The following is an 18,273-nucleotide window of genomic DNA, read 5'->3' as shown; positions in this document are numbered from 1 at the left end:
TCTCTCTCTCTCTCTCTCTCTCTCTCTCTCTCTCTCTCTGCGTCTCCCTTTCTCTCCTCGGTTTCGTTTTAATGGGCCGCGCTCTCGTCCGCCACCAAAGTTGAGGGCGGTACCAAAATGACGGGCCGCCGTCCTCTTCCTACCCCAGCCGGGTCTCGCCGCCAGCCGGGATTTCACGGAAAATCGAAAACCGCCGGTTTAGCGAAACTTCACCGGCCGTTCTCCGTCGTCCGCCACCGATTCCGGCAAGTGAGGTATGGATTCTCACCTATTTTCCGAGCTCTAGCTGATGGTTGGGTAGGATTTCATAAATTTTGAGGCTAAGTAGCTCGATCTACGGATTGAAATTCGGCCGGTTTTGCGATCGCGATTCCGGCCACTTCCGGTCAATTTTTGGGGTATGTCCAAGAACAAAAGTGACTCCAAATTAGGTGTATTACCTAGGGTAGGAGTCTTGGCTCACGATTTGGAAGTTTTTCGGCGATGGGTATCGCTTTGGACACCCACGCTGCCGCGTGTGGCGGCGCGTGTAGGCTGAGGGGCATTTTGTCCCACTTTGTGATCCTCTCGATGTCACGGCGCAGGTGTGTTCGGATCTCATTTTGGATACCGTTAGAGTTCCGAACGGATATCGCATATCGCACATTTTCCGGGTTCGCTAGGTTTGGACCGTTGGATGGTCCTGAAGTTATAATATGTTGATATAGGTATTACCAGGATCATGTAGGATTTGACGGATCGTAAAATGGAGTCCCGGATACTCAGAAATGCCAACCCTAGGGTTAGGGTTTTAGTGACCGTCCGATCGTGCGATCGTGAGCGATCCGACCGTCCGATCTGGACCAAACTTGCAGGACGTGTGTCCTAGAGCCTGTAGAACTTATAGGAACTTTCGGATCATAATTTGGAGGTCGTGGGCCCCGCGGGCCTGTTTGACCAAGTTTGGGGTAGTTTGACCCTAGGTTGACTGCTAGACTTTTGTTGTAGTTCTATCATCCCAAGAGGGTTAGAATGACCTTAGTGACAGGTGTTGAGCGTTGTTGAGTTAAATGGTTTATATGCGAATTTAGAATATTATTATATGATTTAAATTGCGAAATTATCAGATGCTATACCAGGGTTGAGGTTTATTTAGTAGTAGAAATTATATGTTATATATTTAATTGTGTGGATGTATAAAGGTAAATAAAGCGATTGAATGTTAGCTTACATTGCTATACGCACTACCCACGTACCCCATATTGTGATCATGTTGAGGGTGGTGAGAATGTAGCGGGCCCGGTGTGAGTCGCCGCGCGTCTTTGGATTAGCGGCGTGTTGATGCGGACCCCTACGTGGCGGGTGCGTCCCGGCGTATGAGGGGAGATATGGTTGTGTGAGGGCTGGTGAGAATGTACCGGACCCAGTGTGGTCGCCGCGCGTCTTTGGATTAGCCGGCGTGTTGTGGACCCCATCACGTGGCGGGTGCGTCCGACGTATGAGGAAGATGTGATTGGTGAGTTGTGATGGATAAATCCTAGAATATGAAATTGTATGGCTGTAATGGTTTATTTGATATTAGGAGCCAGGATAGATAGGAAAGAGCTACGTGTGGCTTGATCCTCAGTAAGTGCGTAGGCGCCTGAAGTTACTAGGTGCTGCCACAGATTAGACCACTTAGGTGGTCTTATTGAGATTGGTTCGGACCTTGTTGTTGGTCCTGAAACTTGGTTGAATTGAGATTTGTCCTGGAGACTGAGTGAGTGAAGGGGTGCATGATTATATTTTGAATTTGTTATATGCATGTTTGATGCATTAAGTTATTTTAAAAACTTTGTGGACAGTTTTGCTAGAATCATTTGAAGACCGGAGGCCATTTACGTAATTGCATGAGATTATATTGTGCATGCTGCCGGTTGGGTTATAAATGTGTTTTGTGCAGGTGGGAATTTTGGGGAAATGTTCAATTTACTGGGAGACTCTGCGAAATTTGTGAAAGTCTCGTGCCCTTAATCCTCTATGGTAAAGAGGCGTAGATTTAAAGTAAACCCAGCGTGGGTGTGATGCGGTCTCCTTGAGGTTAAATCTCGGTTCAGGAAATTCGGGCAGTCCATCACCTTTGTCTTTGAAAATGGGGGAAGAGGAGAAGGGAGGAAGAGAAGAGGGGAGAGGGGAGAGGGGAGGAAGAATAGTGGCCCTACCCCCTCAAAGTGAAAACGGCTCTAGGAGTGTTTATTGGAGCTTTACATCTCGCATTTATATATTTATTTAGGATCCAGAGCTAGAATTTAAATTTAAATCTAGTGGTACTTCATTTTTCAATTTAAAATAAAAAATAAAAAAATTCAAGATTCACATGCATGCTATCATGTGCACAAAGCCACTTTCCAATTGAAAATACATAACACAATGAGATGGGTTCATAAAGCATTTTTCCCTCATGCATATATATACTGTTCTCTTTCAAATGCTCTAATACTTCGAGAACAAAAAAAACATTCTCAAACGATATATACGTGGATAAATAACAGAAAAAATAAATAATAAGAAGGAATTTATACAATGAGTGGCAGTATAAGCGAGTTAGGATTAGAGCAATCCTAGAACGGGTGACCTATTGGGAAGTTGCTTGTGATGTGACATTATTGTTTAGACTGTTGTCCATCTTTGGATTTAATCAAACAGTAGTTGACTAAGAAACTTCATAGTCCCTATCGATCAGGAGAACGAGACTGATATGATCAAAGTGTTTGAGTGAGAATGCAATAACCCCCAATTATTATTACATATTTTTGCATTTTGATTGCACAAGAAGCTCCCTAGTCACCGTGGACTAAGTGAACATGCCTGATAAATAATCAAATTGTATGAGTGATAATGCAATAACACCCAACTGTTACTAATACACTTTGATTCTACCCCATTGTGACTTCATTGTACCCTAGGCTTTAGCATTGTGACTGTACTCTATTATGTCTTTGCAATTAGCGGGCACCCCACCATCATTGTTATTGTGCAATGGTAGTATGAAGTTGACATTGACCTAAAATTCACTATAATAACATCCATTATCTCTACAATTTGGAACTGCAATAGCATGAGAGGCTTCCCTAGAGGGTGCGGGCGTGAAAGGGTTTAGGATTAGAGGGTTTCAGATAAGAGAAAGCAAGAGAGGGTTCGGGTTTAGATAGAGGGAGAGAGGGATTTGGGTTAGAGAGAGTGAGAGGGTTTGTGATGCAGGAGTATAAGAGGTGGATCAGGATAGATATTTATCATTTAATTAGTTATTTCATGAGATATTATTATTTTCTTATTTAGGTAGTTGTAGAATATCTTTTATTATTTATGTGTGATCTTATAGATAATTAGTTTACTTTTGAACCAAGTAACCTTGGTGCCCAAGCCTTGTAAAGCCCATAAATAAGGCTAATATAATAGTTGTAGGTGACTTTTGTTTATAATTGAAATAGTTTCTTTGTGGCATGGAGTTGCTACGATATATGTGAGTTTGCACTAGCATTAGATTTTGGTGCTCGTGTGTAAAATCAGGCACTAAGCTCTAAAAGCCTACAGAGTGGGGGTAAAGTAGGTGAGAAAAAGACTACCCTTTCAAAAATTACGTTCTTTAAAAGCACACAAGCACAAATACAAACAATTTCGTGGTTAATAAATTAAATGTAGTAACAACAAAATATAAATAACACACGAGAATTGTTGACCCAGAAAACCCAACAAAGGGAAAAACTGGGGGCACTAAGGTAGAAGAGATCCAATCTACTCAATTAAGAAATACAAGAAAAATGAAAGAAGACTTAGCTTATCTATAACGTATAGGCAGCTACAATCCAACCTTTCAACAAACACCTTTTCTTTATCTCTTAGCAGCAAATTTTCTCTGCAGCACCAAGCTCAAGTTGCATGTAGTTTGATGTATGATGTGGGTTTCATTGATTCATTTGTCTCAATCACAAAGTATGATTGAGCTAGACAAATGAACCTAAGTGTGTTGTGATGATTAAACTAGAAGTAATGAACTTGAAGCATATAATCTAAATCAAAATAACAATAATAATGAAACAATGAAACTTCAGCCGAAATCAATGTGATTTAATTTGGAGTTCTTCAATGAATTATGCAATCATAACCATGCTCTCAATTAAATCACAATGGCTGAAGTAATAAAAATTATCTTTGAATGCTCAATAGAAAATTAGAATTGTTTTTCCAAAAACTATAAACATGATTGCATAAGATTTTAAATGTACGTGCATTTTATGTTTTTCCTTCATGAATGAATGGTCTGCTTCATATTTCAAAGGAAAGTGCAGCACCTATTTTCCTTTATGGTCACCTTTGATCAGAGACAAGTATTGTTTAAATAGACTTTGATGAAAACAAGTTTCAAAGAGGAAAGATCAAATACTTTGATCAAGAGAATAAAATAAGAAGGTATATGCAATCTGCATATCCAGCCGTTGAGAGTATGGAGCAACATATTATAAAATAATATTGTGTGGTCAAGATAAATAATAGGTTGTTGGAAACAACCATTTTAAATAAAGAACCATGAGCCATAATAATGAAAGAATAATAAAAAAGAGATAAAGTTTGAAAAAAATAAAGTCATAACATTACAAATAAAACTCCCATAAAGGAGAAATGAAAAGCTCAAGCCGAGACGTAGCCACTTGTGATGGTTGGAGGAAAATCATAATAAAACAAAGACAAATAGGGAAAACCTTTGTTTTTGAAAATGGGGGAAGAGGAGAAAGGAGGAAGAGAAGAGGGGAGAGGGGAGGAAGAATAGTGGCCCTCCCCCCTCAAAGTGAAAACGGCTCTAGGAGTGTTTATTGGAGCTTTATAGCTTGCATTTATATATTTATTTAGAATCCTGAGCTATAATTTAAATTTAAATCTAGTGATACTTTATTTTTTAATTTAAAATAAAAAATAAAAAATAAAAAATTCAAGATTCGCATGCATGTTATCATGCTCACAAAGCCACTTTCCAATTGAAAATACATAACACAATGAGCTGGGTTCATAAAGCACTTCTTCCTCATGCTTATATATACTAGCCTCTCCGCACTCGCTTCCGTGCTTGGAAGATGCTTTTTTTTAAAAAAAAATTTTAAAAATTTATTTTAGAATTAAAAAAGATAACGGGTAGTTGTGTTCCATAAAAATAGGATCCATTATTTGATTTTTCTTTTAATTTTAATTTTTTTAATATGAAAAAGTGTGAAGTTACCATATTATCCTCTTTTAATTAATAATTTCAATTCTTAATGTTTACATTAACCAAGGGCATTTTCTCGTATTTTGAATGTTTTACTATTTTTTGCCTTTTGCTTTATATATATACTGTTATCTTTCGAATGCTCTATTATTTCGTGAACAAAACAAAACATTTTCAAATGATATATACGTGGACAAATAACAGAAAAAAAATAATAATTAGAAGGAATTTACAATGAGTGGCAGTATAAGAAAAATGACATTAGAAATTAAAAATTGTGTTTATTGTTTAGATTGTTGTCCGTCTTTGGATTTAATCCAACAGTAGTTGATGAAGAAACTCCATAGTCTCCATCAACCAGGCGAACGAGACTGATATGATCAAAGTGTTAAGAATTGGTACTGAACATCCCCTCTGTAATTGTACATGCTCCCATAGCAATAACGTATTTTGGTTCAAGCATTGGTTCATATAATCGCACTAAAGAAGGAACCATTTTCATTGTTACTGTGCTTGAACCACTTTATACTTTATGTCTTACATAGAACATATTATGCTATTCCGTACTCTATTCCAAATTTCGCAAGAAGTCATTACTAAGAGACATCTCAAAATTTAGTCATTCGAGAGTGACAATGCAATAACACCCAACTTTTATTACATATTTACGTTTTGATCGCGCAAGAAGCTCCCTAGGCATTGTGGACGAAGTGAACATGCCTGATATATAATCAAATTGTTTGAGTGATAAGGCAATAACACCCAACTGTTACTAATACACTTTGATTCTACCCCATTGTAACTTCATTGCACCCAGTAAAGGCACTCTATTGTTACTAGGCTTTAGCACTGTGATTGTACTCTATTATGTCTGCAATTGGCGGGCACCCCGCCATCATTGTTATTGTGCAATGGTAGCACGAAGTTAACATTGACCTTAAATCCACTATAATAAGATCCATTATCTCTACAATTTGGAACTGCAATAGCATTTGAGGGATCCCCAAATAAACACAGTTTCAAGTTGGGATGGTCCCTAGAAGGGACTAACCTGGGCTATAGCCCATGTGAATGGTTATTTTATCAGCCTAAAATTTAATTTAGCCTACCCATGCCTATTAATGACAATGATGCCACACTCACATCCAAAGACTCATAGGTTCATCGCTTATTCAACAATACACCCAAGGAAAAGAATATGAGACAAACTAATGAATTGAATTCTCTTTGACTATTGTAGGGGACTTTTTCTTCCGGCGGTTGTAAATGGGCTGGGCTGCCGTAAAAGGCAGATTGATGAAATTGTCTCATGTGTCTGAGTTAGAAAATCAAGCCCCAATAATGCTTTGAAAGGGCAGTAGAGCCTTAGGATGCATCTTGGTTACCTTCACCAACTGAAACAACAACAACTTACAGATGATTTTTTAATGCTTACAGATAAATTTTCTAGCTTGGCATGAGAGGCTTGTGGCATGGAAGCAAAATCAACATGAGTTTAGCATTGAAGAGGAAATTATGATTTCTTGGGGAAAAAGGGGAGTGTTAAGGTAAGAAAGAAAAGGTTTGCAAGAAGATTTGGTTGAAAGATAGAAAGAAAGAACAATGTTCTTTCCGCAGCTTGACAAAAATTCTGTCAGATGTGAAAGTGGGCTGCCAGAAGAGGAAAAATGGGTAAAAAGGGTGAATAGTGTACGAAATTGCTGGGTTTTGCAATTAAGAGAGAAAGCTTGCTCTCTGGATGTGGGTTGGTTGTGTTGGGTAAAAGAGGCCTTATTTTATAGCCGCTGGAAACCATCTCTTCCCAAGAAACCCTAATGGTTTCTTCCCAATTTTGGCCAAGCTTTTCCCTTCCTTTCTCCTCTCCTCCCTTGACTTTTCCTATCTTGGTGAAATTTTCTCTGCCTATTTGCACAAAATCAGGAATTTTGGGGAGCTCAAGGCTCCTTTCCCGCAGCTGTTTCAGTGGGAAACTTCCATTCTTTGCTATTTTTCTTCTTCTTTCCTTCCTCCTTCCATGGCTAGATCTGATGAAGGAAAACAAATGGATATACATGCTGGTTTGAAGGGTGCTTCTGGCAGCTTGCGCGCTAATATCCTTTGGTTCCTTGAATGTTTTTGCTTGAAACTTGCTCCACCCATGTGCTGGAACCTCCCAGCAGCTTTATTCAATGAACCTTCAGACCTCCCCTTCGTGGCTTTTGTTCCTTCAACTAGGTGTTGGGGCCTTGTAGCTTATTATGGTTAATTGTATGGGCCAAGTTGGTTTTTTAAGTAAGTGGGCTATTTTCTATTAAACGTTGGGCTTTTTTGGTTGGGTTATTTTGGTTGGGTTATTTTCTCTCTTGTGCTCACCCATGTGTTTGGGCCTAAGAAATGGGCTTGAGTTCCGAGGCTCCCAAGAAACCTAGAACTTCCATTTCTCGGCCCATCAATAGTCCTCATGACAATTTACTACCATCCATACCACAACGTACTCAAGCAAGCCCCGGGTATTTAAGTGGCTTGGGGCCCACTTAAACTTGTGGCATGATTGGGTGCGGAATAATAATTCCTTACTTGGCGTGGCATGTCGCTTGACGTGCTTCAATTTTATCGTCCTTGAAGTGGGACACGGTACTTAGTTTAGCATGGGCTTGTATTTTATAATATTATTTCAATCCTTGGCATGGCAACTTATTTATTTAGCATGGCACGTGGACTATGACTTGCATATGAAGAGCCTTCATGTACTCCGATATGTGACTTTTCTTAATATAGTATCGTATTGGACCGAAAACTTATTTGTGCTTAACCATGGATTTTTTTGGGCCTCAACATTAGCCCCTTTAATTATAGTGCCATGGATAAGTGCTGGAATCGGCCGAATAATTAAACCTGGCCCAAACATCAAATTTATAAGCTCCAACAGCTATTTGTGGTTTCCCAGATACCAACTTCCTCCTTCTTCTTTTTCATTTATTATTTCTTCCTTCTTTTCCTTCTCATTTATGCACACCAGAGTAAACCCATTTTTACCACTTTCCTCTTCTTTCTCCTTTTCTTCCTCCAACGAACTCGGAGTGAGAGAGAGAGAGAGAGAGAGAGTGAGATCGGGCAACAACCGCCCGTTTTCAGCCGCTGTAAGGGAGTTCAAGCCGAATCTGACTCCGTCATTCCCCTGTACTGATAAGTGTATTATTTCCTATATTTTTACACCTTTTATATGTAGGTTTTGTGGGGAAAGTTAATTAAAAAGAGTATTATTACTTTACTTTCCTTATTTTCAGCTATTCTGCGCTCTTGGAAGGATTTCAACTGAAAATCAACTTTTCGAATGCATTTTAGTGCAAGACCAATTGTAGAAGAAAGCTAAGACATTGAAGATCATTGTATCAAAGTTTCATAATTTTCTACCAAGCCAAATGCTCCAGACCTGCAAGTCAAGACAGCCTAAGTTGAAATCCCGTCAGAACTGCACTGCTGTGGAAGAGTGAAGATTTGAATATCTTTCCGATTTTTCCTAGTGGTGTGTAATATATGCTTGGAAAGCTTAGAGATAAAGCTACGTTTCTCATATTTTTCCAGAATTTTCTAGGAAGTGGAACAACCCCAAAACGTGCGTGCAAGTTGGCTGACGTGTTTCCAAGTCAAATAAGGATTCTTTCCTAGTTTGTTTCCTTAATTGTTTGAGATTTTGTTTTGCTTTAGGAGAGTTTTTCTAGACCTTTTTGAAGTAGGGTTTAGTTGTTTTATACTATATAAGGTCACCCTAGGATCTCTTCATGGTATCATCTTTTTCCACCATCGTTTTCTCTACCATATTTTTCCACCAACTTTCATACAACCAGAGAAATATCAGAGGAAGCCAAGAATTTGCTGCTGCATTATTTGAGGAGCTTTTGAAGGTGTTCCTGTGAAGATTCTGAAGATCAAGTCCATCGGCCAAATTGGTTTTATGACAATAATTCTCTTGTTTATATTTTCTTCTGTCATGAACTAATTTCCCTTGCTAGGGCTACGATGTAGCCTAACCATGAATACTCAATTTTTATAGTTATATTAATTCCTTATTATTATCCCATGTTGAGTATTTGTTACTGTTCTTAATGATTTAAATATCTAGCTAATATTTAATTGATGATCCAAGCGGAGACCGAGAGGAGATGTTTGGTGTTTGCTTCTTGTAACAAATACCATGACTTGAATGAGTGCCCGAGAGGGACTAACATGACTCATGCAGTTTTCTTGTAGGTTCTCATAGAACTTAATGGGTTCTTGGTTTTCTAAATCCGTTGCTCGAGAGAGAATGGGTTGTTAATTGAGAATACTTTTGGTTGAGCCCGAGAGGGGATATCGAATGAATTAGGAGAAACCAACTGTCAACAGGGATAGTAATTAGGGTTAATTGGCTATAAGAATTAAGTAGAATTGGTTATGGTGAAATCGGATGCTCTAGTGTCTCATCATCTTAATTTTCTATCGTTAATTAAATTGTTATTTTTCATAATTGTTTTAGCTTTCTTGAATCAATCAATCTTCTTAATTAACTGTTCAAATAAACTTCTAAATTAATCATAATTGGTAGTTAATAGGAAATTACAGTCTTCGTGGGAACGACACTCTACTTATTTCTATATTACTTGTACGAATTGTGCGCTTGCAATAATTTCACAACAAGTTTTTGGCGCCGCTGCCGGGGACTGTTTTATTTTCTATTAATATCAATATATTTTAATTCTGAGTTTAATTTGAATTTCTTCTTTTTGTTTCAGGTACTTTGATCCGTGTATGCACCGTTCTCGTACCCTAGAACTCATACCACTTGACCCAGAAATCGAACGTACGTTTCATAAGCGGAACAAAGGAAACAAAAAGCACACTTTGGTGGAACCACCATCCACACCTATGGCGGAGGAAGCAGAAAGAGCCGTGGGGGAATTTGGCCCCCCAGTGGCAACTCCCTCAGCGATCCGACGTCCTGCTATTGCAGCCAACAATTTTGAGATCAAACCAGCCATGATCACCATGCTGCAGAATTCATCTGTATTTTGTGGTCTACCGAATGAAGATCCCAACATCCATCTTGCGATATTTTTGGAGATTTGTGATACGTCCAAGTTCAATGGAGTAACTGACGATGCGATCCGTTTAAGGCTATTCCCCTTCTCCTTGAAAGATAAAGCCAAGCTTTGGTTACTGTCACAGCCACAAGACTCCATCCGTACTTGGGATGATTTATCTAAGAAATTCCTTGCTAAATTTTTCCCACCAGCCAAAACTGCAAAATTCCGACAAGATATCATGTCATTCACTCAATATGATAAGGAACCTCTATATGAAGCCTGGGAACGATTCAAAGACTTATTGCGCAAGTGTCCTCACCATGAGCTACCAACCTGGATTCAAGTTCAGACCTTCTACAATGGGTTGAGTCAAACAAGCAGGACACTAGTTGATGCAGCTGCTGGAGGGGCTTTAATGGCAAAAACGGCTACCGAAGCATTTGAATTATTGGAGACCATGGCATCCAACAACTACCAATGGCCAAGTGAGAGAATGAATCTGAAGCCAGCTGGGGTCTTGGAAGTCGATGCTATGGCTTTGCTAACAGCACAAATTTCTAACCTTACTAAAAAAGTTGATTCTTTAAGTGTTAATTCTATAAACACTAGTACTAATTTTGGTTGTGAACTTTGTGCAGGCCCTCATCCAAGTTCAGAGTGTACCACAGGGAACCCATTTGCGTCTGCTGAGCAAGTCAATCAGGTTGGAGAATTGAATCGACAAAGGAATAATCCTTATTCCAATACATACAACCCCGGTTGGCGAAACCATCCAAATTTTTCATGGAGCAATACTCAGAATGTGCAAAGACCACCACCTGGCTTTCCGGCTCAAGAGAAGAAAATAAATTTGGAAGATGCTCTTACTCAGTTGACTATGTCTACCACCCAATTCATGACTGAAACAAAAACTCAATTTCAGAATCAGCAAGCTTCTATTCAGAATTTGGAGGTGCAAGTTGGCCAATTAGCTAATGTCATAAGTGGAAGAAACCAAGGAGTATTTCCAAGCCAACCTGAAGTTAACCCGAAAAATCAAGAACAAGCAAAGGCAATCACTCTTCGCAAAGGGAAGCAAGTAAATACAGCGATCGACTTGGAAAAAGAAGCATTAGAGAAAGAAAAAGAAGCTAAGAAGTCTGCGGCAGAAATGGGGCATGCATTTTCACCACCAATCACCACCACAGAAAAATCCCAAGAAGAAGAAAATTCTATACCAATTCCTTCTCTTCAATTGAAGCCATATGTCCCACAAATCCCTTTTCCACAGAGGTTGAGAAAAAATAAAGTTGATGGGCAGTTTGCAAAATTCTTGGAGATGTTCAGAAAGTTACAGATCAACATTCCTTTTGCTGAAGCTTTGGAACAAATGCCAAGTTATGCAAAATTCATGAAAGACATTCTCTCCAAGAAGAGGAAATTTGGAGAGCACGAGAAAATCCAACTAACAGAAGAGTGCAGTGCCATCTTACAACGGAAGCTTCCACCAAAACAAAAAGATAGAGGGAGTTTTAAAATTCCATGCACTATTGGAAATAATTTCTTTGAAAGAGCTTTATGTGATTTGGGTTCTAGCATTAACTTACTACCTTTATCTGTTGCTAAAAAGATTGGTATTGGTGAAATTAAACCCACTACTGTTTCTTTGCAGATGGCGGACAGGTCAATCACATACCCAGATGGAATTATAGAAGATGTTCTAGTAAAGGTTGATACACTCATATTTCCGGCGGATTTTCTGGTTTTGGATATGGAAGAAGATTCTGACACGCAGCTAATTTTGGGCCGCCCATTCCTGATTACTTCACGCACTCTGATTGACGTAGAAGAAGGCTTACTAACTTTGAGAGTTGGGAATGAACAAGCGACATTCAAAGTTTTTGAAGCAATTAAATTTCCAAGAGAAGCGGAGGATTGTTTTCACATAGAATTAATAGATGAAATTGCTTCAGACACATTTAAAAAGGCGAATCCAAGCCATCCATTGGAATCTACATTGGTCCATGCTGCTACCTCCCAAGATGACAACCCCATGGTTGCTGAATATGCCTTATATTTGGATGCATCACAACCATACCATCCAAGGCAAAGGAATCAGTTCGAACCACTAGGAGCAGCACCTCCTAAGGCTGCACCTTCTGTAATTGCTGCACCTACACTCACTTTGAAGCCATTGCCAACACATTTGAGGTATGCTTATTTGGGAACTTCTGAAACTTTACCAGTTATTATTGCTGCAAATTTGAGTGAAACTGAAGAAGAAAAAGTATTACGGGTTTTGAGAAAACATAAAACTGCAATTGGGTGGACAATCGCTGACATCAAGGGTATTAGCCCTTCTATGTGTATGCACCGAATACTAATGGAAGAGGAGCATAAGCCATCTGTGGAGCATCAACGCCGATTGAACCCCAACATGAAAGAAGTGGTTCGTGCAGAGGTATTAAAATTGCTTGATGCAGGTATTATTTACCCTATATCTGATAGTAGTTGGGTAAGTCCTACACAGGTTGTGCCAAAGAAAGGAGGGATGACTGTTGTAAAAAATGAAAATAATGAGTTAGTCCCAACAAGAACTGTTACAGGATGGAGAGTCTGCATAGATTACAGGAAATTGAATTCTTCAACCAGAAAAGATCACTTCCCACTGCCTTTTATTGATCAGATGCTAGAAAGACTTGCTGGGCATGCCTATTACTGTTTCCTAGACGGATACTCAGGATATAATCAAATCCCTATCGCGCCTGAAGACCAAGAAAAAACGACCTTCACATGTCCATTTGGCACTTTTGCCTATCGTCGTATGCCTTTTGGGTTATGTAACGCTCCTGCCACTTTTCAGCGTTGCATGATAAGCATTTTCTCTGACATGGTGGAGCGATTTATTGAGGTATTTATGGATGACTTCTCTGTTTTCGGTTCATCTTTTGATTCTTGTTTGGATAATTTGGCATTGGTGTTGGCAAGATGTGAAGAAACCAATTTAGTTCTCAATTGGGAAAAATGCCATTTTATGGTACAAGAAGGAATTGTGTTGGGGCATAAAATTTCAGCAAGAGGTATTGAGGTTGACCGTGCAAAAATTGAGACCATAGAAAAGCTACCACCCCCTTCTACAGTGAAAGGAATTCGAAGCTTCTTGGGACATGCTGGGTTTTATCGTCGATTTATTAAGGATTTCTCAAAAATTACAAAGCCTCTTTGCAAGTTGTTATTGAAGGATTCTGAATTCAACTTCGATTCAGACTGTTTGGAGGCATTTAATTTATTGAAGAAAAAGCTCACCACTGCACCACTCATTATGGCACCTGATTGGGAATTACCATTCGAGATTATGTGTGATGCCAGTGATTATGCTATTGGAGCTGTCTTGGGTCAAAGGAAGAATAAATTACTACATGTAATTCACTATGCAAGTCGTACATTGAATGATGCTCAACTGAACTATGCCACTACGGAAAAGGAATTGTTAGCAGTGGTATTTGCATTGGATAAATTTCGTTCTTACCTATTGGGTGCGAAGGTAATTGTGTATACGGACCATGCAGCTTTAAAATTTTTGCTCGCCAAGAAGGAAGCAAAACCAAGACTAATTCGATGGGTTTTATTACTTCAAGAGTTTGATATTGAAATTCGAGATAAAAAAGGGTCTGAGAATGTGGTGGCCGACCACCTCTCTCGGCTAGTCCGTGAGGATGAAGTTATAGAAGATGTTGGGCCTATCCTAGAGACATTCCCGGATGAGCAATTATTTTCCATCAACTCTGAGAAAGAATTCATCACTCCCTGGTATGCAGATTTTGTAAATTACCTAGCTTGTGGTATTCTTCCCCCTCATATGTCTTTTTATCAGAAAAAGAAATTCCTATCATTGATTAAACATTATTATTGGGATGATCCATATTTGTGGAAGCACGGTCCTGACCAAATTATACGAAGATGTGTACCTGAGACAGAGATGGCTGACATATTATTGCATTGTCATACTTTGGCATGTGGAGGCCATTATGGTGCTTCCAAGACTACGGCCAAGGTTCTACAATCTGGATTTTTCTGGCCTACTTTGTTTAAAGATGCTCAAGACTTTGTTGCAAGGTGTGATCCTTGCCAACGTACAGGAAATATCTCTAGTCGAAACCAAATGCCCTTGAATAATATTTTGGAGGTGGAATTGTTTGATGTTTGGGGTATTGACTTCATGGGTCCGTTTCCGGCATCATATGGGAATTTGTATATTTTGGTTGCAGTGGATTATGTATCCAAATGGGTCGAAGCAACTGCCCTACCCACGAATGACGCCAAGGTTGTGGTCAGATTTCTACGAAAGAATATTTTTACAAGATTTGGGGTCCCTCGTGCAATTATTAGTGATGGAGGTACGCATTTTTGCAATCATCAATTTAATTCCCTTCTTGCAAAATATGGCATCACCCATAAAGTGTCTACTCCCTACCATCCGCAAACTAGTGGGCAAGTTGAAGTTTCGAATAGGGAATTGAAGAAAATCTTGGAAAAGACGGTGAGTGCCTCTAGGAAAGATTGGTCATTAAAATTGGATGATGCACTATGGGCTTATAGAACGGCGTTCAAAGCGCCAATTGGGATGTCACCATATAGACTTGTTTTTGGGAAAGCATGCCACCTTCCGTGGAATTGGAGCATAAAGCGTTTTGGGCTATTAAAACACTCAATTTTGACATGAGTTCAGCAGGGGAGAAGAGGAAGTTACAATTGAATGAGCTAGAGGAACTTCGAAATGAATCGTATGAGAATGCGAAAATTTACAAGGACCGTACAAAGAAGTGGCATGACAAGCACATCTTGAAGAAGGAATTTTATGTGGGTCAAAGCGTTCTCCTCTACAACTCACGGTTGAAACTTTTTCCTGGGAAACTTCGCTCTCGTTGGTCTGGGCCATTCACGGTGTTAACAGTGTATCCTTATGGGACAATTGAAATCAAGAACGATCGTGACGGTACAACTTTCAAAGTTAATGGCCATCGACTCAAACCTTATGTGACAGCCGCATTTCTTGAGGAGGAGAGCACCGTCCTACTCGATGATCCCAAGTAAACGCATCCAAAAGTCGGGCTATTGACTCTAAACTAAGCGCTTGTTGGAAGGCAACCCAACTAGGTACCTTCGTTCCTTATCTTTTAATTTTTATTTGTGTGTTTCCCTGCGTTCATTTATTTTACTATTCTTTGTCCTTGCCTCTTATTTTCTATTTAAACATTGAGGACAATGTTTCATTTAGGTTTGAGGTGGGTAACATTCATTTTATTTTTTGCATTTTTCGTTTTTAGTCTTTTTCGAGTCATGCAAAGCATTGGTGTTTATGTTTCGATAATACTGTTTTAATCTGTGATAGAATTGAAGATTTGGCCCGCGTTGCCTTCTTCAGTTTTTCGTGCTGAATCCAGCCATATAAGGCTCGTAATTTTCTGACTTTTCGTTTGGAAGTTATAGCTGTTTTTCTGAACAGGGTCTGGAACTGGAATATTTCTGCGATTCTGTACTTTGTTCTGTATTTAACGTCAGTTTTCATGCAGTTCTAGTCTATTTTCTGGTATTTGGTCTAAAGAAAAGTTATGCGTTTCTTTGTCTATTTTCTGAGCATATAAGGTTTGTCAAAATCCATGCAGTACTTTAAGAGATAATTGTTGAAAACTGATCTGAGGTCAAAATTGAAAAGAAGCAGTTTTTGTGAAACATAAATTCTAGTTAAAGTTGTCACTTTTCCTTGCTAATAGAGATGTATATGCCATGTTTTGATCATGAATGCTTTACTAACGTGTTGCCATGAAGGGTGATTGCATTATAATCTTTGCACTTCACAATACCATACTCGTAATGTTTTGGTGGACAAGGTTGCTATGCTCGAATGACTATGGAATATTAGTGGAGACTACCTTTGTGAGATAATTGAGCCAAAAGCCATTCTTTGAGAGGGGTTTCATTGTTTCTACTCTTAAACACTCTTCGATTTTATTCTTAATTAGATTGCTCTCATTAGGTTTGTATTGGATACTAAAGAATTTTCTTATTTTTGTAGGTATGTTGCTTCCAAGTTGGATGGACCATAAGAGATGATGTTAGGCTATGCATGTTTTCACCCTCTAAAAGACTTTTCATCCTACCCCTTTGTAAAAGTGCGTCATTAACCCCTTTGCAACCAAACACTTAGCCCTTCCTTCATCACCCCTACTATCTTTTAACCTATATAACCCGTTTCTAAGCCATACCTTATAGCTTAGGATGTGCCAAAGTGATGAAAATAAGAAGATTGAGCTCTACACCAAAGAATTGGCGTGTACCGAGGTGTTTGTGCAAAAATTGCAAGAAAAGAAATATAAGAAAATAAAAGAAAAGAAAATATTTTGCAAATCAAAAGAATAAAAGTTCAAAATCACTCCAAATGGAGTAGAAAATATGCACAATCCCTGGACGCTGAGTGGTACAAAAAGTTCAAAAAGAGCTGTCCGTGTATGTGATCGTGAATAATGCTTTGGTATGTCCTAAGTTTTTGTTATTCCTTTCCTTTCTTTCTTAACCCAAACCTAGCCTTTCATTACAACCAAAGTAAAAGACCTAACTGATCTTTTGGGAAATCTTTCTTGGAGGTGAGGTATGTACTCTAGTTCTTAGTATTCGATTCTTTTTATGAGACATTATTTTTAGAAATTGCCATTCTTCAAGCTAAGCATATGTGTTAATATTTGATTTCCATTACATAACTTCATACACATATGTGACATTTGAGTGTAAGCCTAGGATTCTGAGAGAAAAATTATAGAGTGATATCCGGTGAGGATTAGAGTCAAGGCGAAATAATTCCATGGTATTCGAGTGTGGTTGTCTTTAAGCTTTGATGTTATGAGTTTTGGTATTACACATTACACTATGATGCAATTTACTTAAAGTGGCATATCTTTAGTGATGCAAATGTGATTGGCATGCATTGATTTTTATTAGCCTGTTAAAGTGGTGTCTTTAACGACTTTGTTTTGTAGTAAACGTTTGTGGGTATCGTGACTGGTAAACCCTCAGGAGACACAACTCCTCCTACTAGGGACACCTAGAGGTTTAACGGCTTGTGGCACATGCTAAGTGCCATCGAGTTTACCTGCGAAAGTGGTTTAGTTAGTTTTTGTCTTGTGTTTGTTTTAATTTCTAATTTTGCTCGAGGACTAGCAAAAGATAGGTTTGAGGTAGTTTGATAAGTGTATTATTTCCTATATTTTTACACCTTTTATATGTAGGTTTTGTGGGGAAAGTTAATTAAAAAGAGTATTATTACTTTACTTTCCTTATTTTCAGCTATTCTGCGCTCTTGGAAGGATTTCAACTGAAAATCAACTTTTCGAATGCATTTTAGTGCAAGACCAATTGTAGAAGAAAGCTAAGACATTGAAGATCATTGTATCAAAGTTTCATAATTTTCTACCAAGCCAAATGCTCCAGACCTGCAAGTCAAGACAGCCTAAGTTGAAATCCCGTCAGAACTGCACTGCTGTGGAAGAGTGAAGATTTGAATATCTTTCCGATTTTTCCTAGTGGTGTGTAATATATGCTTGGAAAGCTTAGAGATAAAGCTACGTTTCTCATATTTTTCCAGAATTTTCTAGGAAGTGGAACAACCCCAAAACGTGCGTGCAAGTTGGCTGACGTGTTTCCAAGTCAAATAAGGATTCTTTCCTAGTTTGTTTCCTTAATTGTTTGAGATTTTGTTTTGCTTTAGGAGAGTTTTTCTAGACCTTTTTGAAGTAGGGTTTAGTTGTTTTATACTATATAAGGTCACCCTAGGATCTCTTCATGGTATCATCTTTTTCCACCATCGTTTTCTCTACCATATTTTTCCACCAACTTTCATACAACCAGAGAAATATCAGAGGAAGCCAAGAATTTGCTGCTGCATTATTTGAGGAGCTTTTGAAGGTGTTCCTGTGAAGATTCTGAAGATCAAGTCCATCGGCCAAATTGGTTTTATGACAATAATTCTCTTGTTTATAT

At 38.6% G+C, this 18,273-nt stretch overlaps 1 protein-coding gene and 1 non-coding gene across 2 annotated transcripts; one reads left to right on the top strand and one right to left on the bottom strand.

Annotated features, from left to right (window-relative positions):
* Positions 1 to 9,721: 9,721 nt before the first annotated feature.
* Positions 9,722 to 15,333, top strand: LOC103318979 (uncharacterized). Its single transcript, XM_089043701.1, has 2 exons — positions 9,722 to 14,636; positions 14,969 to 15,333. The coding sequence occupies exons 1-2, from the start codon at positions 9,986 to 9,988 to the stop codon at positions 15,331 to 15,333; spliced, it is 5,016 nt and encodes a 1,671-aa protein (XP_088899827.1). The 5' UTR covers positions 9,722 to 9,985.
* Positions 10,481 to 10,587, bottom strand: LOC148914353 (small nucleolar RNA R71). Its single transcript, XR_016123095.1, has one exon. It is a non-coding gene; the product is annotated as a small nucleolar RNA R71 (small nucleolar RNA).
* Positions 15,334 to 18,273: the final 2,940 nt, after the last annotated feature.

This window comes from Prunus mume, unplaced genomic scaffold (assembly GCF_029339155.1).
Source record: "Prunus mume cultivar Tortuosa unplaced genomic scaffold, ASM2933915v1 scaffold18, whole genome shotgun sequence".
NCBI lineage: Eukaryota > Viridiplantae > Streptophyta > Magnoliopsida > Rosales > Rosaceae > Prunus > Prunus mume.
Note: the sequence above shows the minus strand (reverse complement) of the source record. Positions and strands in the feature narration are given on the sequence as shown.

Coding starts and splice junctions, on each gene's coding strand:
- LOC103318979 (XM_089043701.1), top strand. CDS start 9,986: ATGCACCGTTCTCGTACCCTAGAACTCATACCACTTGACCCAGAAATC. Junction 14,637..14,968: donor TGCAATTATTAGTGATGGAG/GTACGCATTTTT, acceptor ACATGAGTTCAG/CAGGGGAGAAGAGGAAGTTA.